We start from the raw sequence: 5,668 nt of genomic DNA on the forward strand, positions 1-5,668 counted from the left end.
CAAACTTGCTCCAAATGTGTTTTGCTGCGTCTCGCGGCGACGCTGCTCGCTTATTTCCGGTGCCGACGTCTGTTTTCGCACAAGCTCAGACTGAGAAACCCCGGAAATCAGAGTAAGAGCTCACAGCTCTGAGAAATCTGATTACTGAGCTCAAATCCAGCCTCTTTATCAGATTTACTTACTCCCGTCTAAGATATCGGAGTCTGCTGTTTACATGTCCATTTGAATAAGCAGAAACATCTCAGTCACTCTGTTGACCCCTGTGTTGTGCAGCATGGAGTTTGACTATCTGAGCAACATTCCTGTCCTGACTCTGGATGTTAACGACGAATTCAAAGGAAATAAAGTCAAGTGTGCTGATATGATCGAAAAGGTAATGACATGTTCACTGTTTCTGCTCGGTGGTTCATATTTGTCTGCTTATATTAAAGAGAGTAAGAGAGAGAGGGCTGGTGGGATGAATAACAAGCGTGAACAGATGAACAGATAAGTGTGTGTGTGTGTGTGTGTGTGTGTGTGTGTGTGTGTGTGTGTGTGTGTGAGTGAATACATTAAACACACTCAACTCGGTCTCTAATGAGGCTGAGCTGAATGTAACTGATTTACTGATGAGGGCAAAACACACGGCACTTACTCAGCCAGAGAGAGACAGTGAGAGAGACATAGAGATTACAAACACTCGTCTACTCTTAAATTATCTCACTTTCTCTTTGTTTTTTTTTTTTTTATTTTCTCTCTTGCTTCTTCCTACTCTCTCTTTCTTGCTCTGTCTGTCTCTCTTGCTCTTTCCAGCTACCTCTTTCTTTTTACCTCTGTGTCTCTTCCAGTTGGTCTTCTCTCAGTCTTTGGCCCAGTCCCATTTCTCATTTTTACCCTACCCCTTGTTTTTCGAGTGTCACCCTAAACCCTTGGAGCTGAGTTGCAGGGCAGTGGTTGAGATCTTCCCTCTGAAACGAGACCCTCAGATAAAAGAGCATCACTTCATTAACAGCTACCAGCGCCGCTCTGTAGGCGACCCTGCCCGTCTGCAGGGACAGCAGAGGAGGGGAAAGTTCAGCTCCTCACTGCTGGGCTTTAGTTACATTTAGGGATCATACGCCTTCAAAGAGGGGGGCAGGTATTTATTATCACCCCCCTAATTCTTCAGTGATGTGAAGCGGAAGTCAGACTACTAGTGATTTTTTTGTGTCTATGATGAACAGAAATGACATTAAACCAAGATAAAACAGTGATTATTGTCATTTTTAATAGAAAATTCTTGTATTTGTGGGTTTCTTGGTCTCTTGTTCAGCAATTTTGCCAGTTTTCTTTTTTTTCCTCATCTCTCTGTTTGGAGTCTCTGAAAAACCTTCGTTTGGAGGGTCATGTAGCCCCAACACTTCACCCCACCCCTCTATCTACAGGAATCAGGACACCCCACCCCTAGACGTGAATGGAGGGCTAAGGGCTACGTTAGTAGGGGCGAGGGGTGACTGAGCTGAAGTCTTGGTGTTTCTTCTTCTGCCCCCATCATTTTCTCTGGCTTTCTCTTTTAGGCCTCTGTTTTTTCTCCTTGTTTCTTTCTCCCTCTCTATATCTGTTTGTTTCTTTCTATCCAGCTTTTTCCTTCTCTCTCATTCTCACTCACTGTTTCTCTCTCTTTCTCTATCTGTCTTTGTCTTACTTTGTCTCACATTTTTACTGTCTCATTCAGTCTATATCTTTCTTTCTATCGCTCTCATTGTGTCTCACTGTCTCTGTATTTGACTATGTCTGTCTGATGTATTGCTCTCTCTCTCTCTGTCTCTCTCACTGTCTCTGTCTCTCTCTCTCTGTCTCTCACACTGTCTCTCTGTCTCTGTCTTTCTCTTTCTCTGTCTCTCTGTTTCTCTTTCTCTGTCTCTCTCTGTCTCTGTCTTTCTCTGTCTCTCTCTCTCTGTCTCTCACACTGTCTCTCTGTCTTTCTCTGTCTCTTTCTCTCTGTCTTTCTCTGTCTCTCTGTTTCTCTTTCTCTCTCTGTTTCTCTGTCTCTTTCTCTCTGTCTTTCTCTGTCTCTCTCTGTCTGTCTTTCTTTGTCTCTGTCTCTCTTTGTCTCTGTCTCTCTTTCTCTCTCTGTGTGTCTCTCTCTGTCTCTCTCTCTCTCTGTTTGTCTGTCGCTCTTTCCCTCTCTCTTTCTCTGTCTCTCTCTGTCTGTCTCTCTGTATCTGTCTGTGAGTCTCTCTCTCTCTCTCTCTCTCTCTCTCTCTCTTTCTCTCACTGATGACTGTAGATCTGATAATGGGGTGAATGTGATGGTGTAATATTGTTGAAAAGAGATTTACAGTTTTCTTTTTTTCTTTCCTGCAGGTGAAGGAGTTTCTGAGCACTCTATGAGCCTCAACTATTACACACACGTGTGTGTGTGTGTGAGTGAGTGAGTGAGTGAGTGAGTGAGTGAGTGAGTGAGTGAGTGAGTGAGTGAGTGAGTGAGTGAGTGAGTGAACACAGAATGTGGGTTCTGCCCTTGCATTATTATCCCCTGTCATGCTTATTTGATTTTATTAGGTTTTTGTATTTTATTTTATTATTGTTTTTTACAATTTTTTTGTGATCTTTAATTTTAATGCTTGTTAAGAAGAAAATAAAGTATTTAAATTAACAATTAGAGAAAATTATTTCATGGACAAAGAATTAATAACTTTGTAAATGTCTGAAATGAAAATTTAAATATATAAAAATGAATTTAAAATGGAAAAACTGTTTGAAAACAAGAAAAGGGGGAAACGCCTCACTGAGCCAATCAGCCACGGCTATGAGTCCATCGTTACTGATGAGGCGAGCAGTGGCTGCTCTGTATTTACTGTTAAAGATGTTTTACACTTTCTCAGAGGTGCAGAGTTTAGAGTGGTTCTCTAGCTGGAACACAGAGCAGACTACAGTTTAACAGTTGATGATGTCTTATATTTACTTGAATCATTATTTACTAATTATTTTTATTTTACTCAAGGCTGTCACAATTATTATATAATCACCTGATTTAATTATTTTAATTATAGCTGGCTGCAGTTATTGAGCTTTCACAGTTGTAAATTTACATCACAGCAGTCCAGCCGCTGCTGGTCAACATTGGGAATTAAGCACTACAGTGGCTACAGAGAACACACTTTAACAGACAATTACTCTTTGTAAAAGAGTGGGTGTAAAAGGGTGTAAAATGGGTGTAAAAGCACAACAGGGCCCTGGGCAAAAGGCATGGCATCAACAAATCGTCATTCTACCAGGGGCGCCCAAACTTTTATATTGTAAAAAAGGTCTGCAAATCAACAGCTTTGATGCAGGTTTGTAACAACAAATAACAGTTTACTAAAATAAAATAAAAATCTGTCAACAAAAAACGCGAAATTATTGGCGCTAATCAGAACAGGCCTCCAGCATAGAGACTGAACTCGATAACCGCTAAAAAAAAAAACACAACAAAGTCTCTGAAACCGGACGTGAGCTTCACAAAGTGGGAATGTGTGCAAATGTCCTGCATCCCTGAGCAATGGGAAATATAATAAGGCTCTTATTAGACTCTTTAGACCTACCTTAGCAAGTGTTTATGTTTGGAGAAAGCTGATTTACCTTAAGGCCATAACGTTGGTGTCAACGGTTAAACACAGCGGTTGAGCCATAACTGGCAGAGTCAGAGCTGATAACATTTACATTTATAACATTTGGCAGACGCTCTTATCCAGAACGACTTACCATTTGATCATTTTACACAGGGTGGCCAAGGTGGTGTTAGGAGTCTTGCCCAAGGTCTCTTATTGGTATAGTGTAGGGTGCTGACCATGGTGGAGGATTGAACCCCAGTCTACAGTGTAAAAGGCAGAGTATTACCCACTACACTAACCAAGCACGCAAAACTGCCCTGTATGGTCATATATCAGCCTAAAGGTAAATAATGAATGAATGATTATGTACTTGATGTTATCCCTTTTAACAGTAGCCTCAAATTGTAATTCCCTCAGTCAAACTCTACATTTTCTGTAACATTGATGGAATAGGTGGCACAGTGGCGTAGTGGGAAGCGCTGTCGCCTCACAGAAAGGAGGGCCTGGGTTCGAGTCCCCGGCTGGACGACCACAGTCCAATCCAACGTTATGTCTGTGAGTGGCAAAAGTATGTGAACCCTTTGGATCAGCAGATCATTTGAAGGTGAAATTAGAGTCGAGTGTTTCCAATCAATGGGGTGGCGATTAGTGTTCTTTTTTATTTGAGGGTCCCGTTTTGTAGGGAAGATTTCAGCCACTACCCCTCAGGTCCAAGTGGCAAGGTGACACTCGAAAACAAGGGGTAGGGGTAAAAATAGGAAATGGGACTGGGCCTTAATCTGTACTTCCACTCACTGTCCACTTTTTGAGCTCCACTTACTTTAACCATTTACCACCTACCCTGTTCATCATTGGTCAGTTTCTGACCTCAGAGCTGCTATGCACCTGATATATGAGTGGTGGACCACTCTCCGCACGGCAGTGAGGCCACCCGCCCAAAAATATCTAACCAAAAATGTCTCTGGCCAGAAACTGGCCATTGGTGATACGTTAGAGAGGACAGCTAATCAAAACACTAACCACTGACAGATGAGCTACAGTCTCTAACTGTTGACCAGCAAGGTGGAGCTACCTGACTGTGTGCCTCAGTGTAGTGAAATGACCAGAAGGTGGTGCTATTAGCCATTCTAAGGTTTATTACACTATTCCAGTTGGAATATGCATCATGTGTCATAATTCTAGTGAACATTAAGTGGCGTTTGCACAGTGAAGAGCTGGACCACTTCGGCCTTGTTATGATTTATGATGGACTAAACAGATGAGGGTCGTCCTGGTCAGCTTCATCCAGTACAGGCCTTTTTCCTGATACACCTGGGAAGTTTGTTGTGTCAATGGCTAATAGCTGCGATAGTTTACATACACATATTACCCAGAATACTGTGGAATGCAGGTGTAAACATGTCGGATCGCTCTGTCGTCCAGCTGTGTTGTTCTTCACACTGCACTCCGGGTATAACGTGGAACAGTACACAGTGTTTGGGGTATTATGAGAGCAATATGGCACATTATTAGGAATAACCCACATTCACTAAGTCGTTCTACTCCCCACAAACCTAATGACCGTGAAATCAAGGCGTTGGCTTTAAAGGCTGTAATGTACTCGAAGTTATATTATCTTGGTGCAGGGCTTCCTCCTTTTGGAGATACAGAAATGTATTTAATACTCAGACTCAAACGTCTGTAACTTGTGTAGTCAAATTGAAAAACCATTTCAAACCATTTTTCAAAAGCAGCCTCACTCTGGAGTAAGCAGCGCAGGCCTTTCACTCTTTTCCCTGTCTTAAGGACTGTTCCCTACCGCCACAACGTGGTTGATCCATAATGGCATAAGCAGCTATCTTGTTGGAGTCTGACCTGCTAACTGCCCTGCATGATCATATGTTGGCCACAAAGCTCTGAACTAGTAGAGACTGCTAATCATTAGGTACTTGATATCAGCCCCTTTTCACAGTAGCCTTCAGTTGCAATCTCGGCAAGCAAGCAAAATTTCTTCATACAGCGCTTTTTACAACAGATGTTGTCACAAAGCAGCTTTACAGAACAATCAGTATTACAGAAAGAAAAGAAAAGAAAAGAAAATCTGGGTCAGAGCCCCCATGAGCGTCGCCAGTGGC

The 5,668-nt window shown here is 42.3% G+C and overlaps 1 protein-coding gene across 2 annotated transcripts in view; it reads left to right on the forward strand.

Annotated features, from left to right (window-relative positions):
* Positions 1–2,525, forward strand: part of dck (deoxycytidine kinase) — a 10,339-nt gene extending 7,814 nt beyond the window's left edge. Inside the window, exons 6-8 of one of the 2 annotated variants that reach the window (XM_037545774.1) lie at positions 274–373; positions 2,326–2,384; positions 2,425–2,525. In XM_037545774.1, the coding sequence (XP_037401671.1) occupies positions 274–373; positions 2,326–2,352 (127 nt within the window). In that variant the 3' untranslated portion in view covers positions 2,353–2,384; positions 2,425–2,525. Of the gene's footprint in view, positions 1–273; positions 374–2,325 lie in introns of both variants that reach the window. The other variant, XM_017718032.2, reaches the window with a different exon arrangement.
* Positions 2,526–5,668: the final 3,143 nt, after the last annotated feature.

The sequence above is a fragment of the Pygocentrus nattereri genome, chromosome 16, assembly GCF_015220715.1.
Source record: "Pygocentrus nattereri isolate fPygNat1 chromosome 16, fPygNat1.pri, whole genome shotgun sequence".
Lineage (NCBI taxonomy): Eukaryota > Metazoa > Chordata > Actinopteri > Characiformes > Serrasalmidae > Pygocentrus > Pygocentrus nattereri.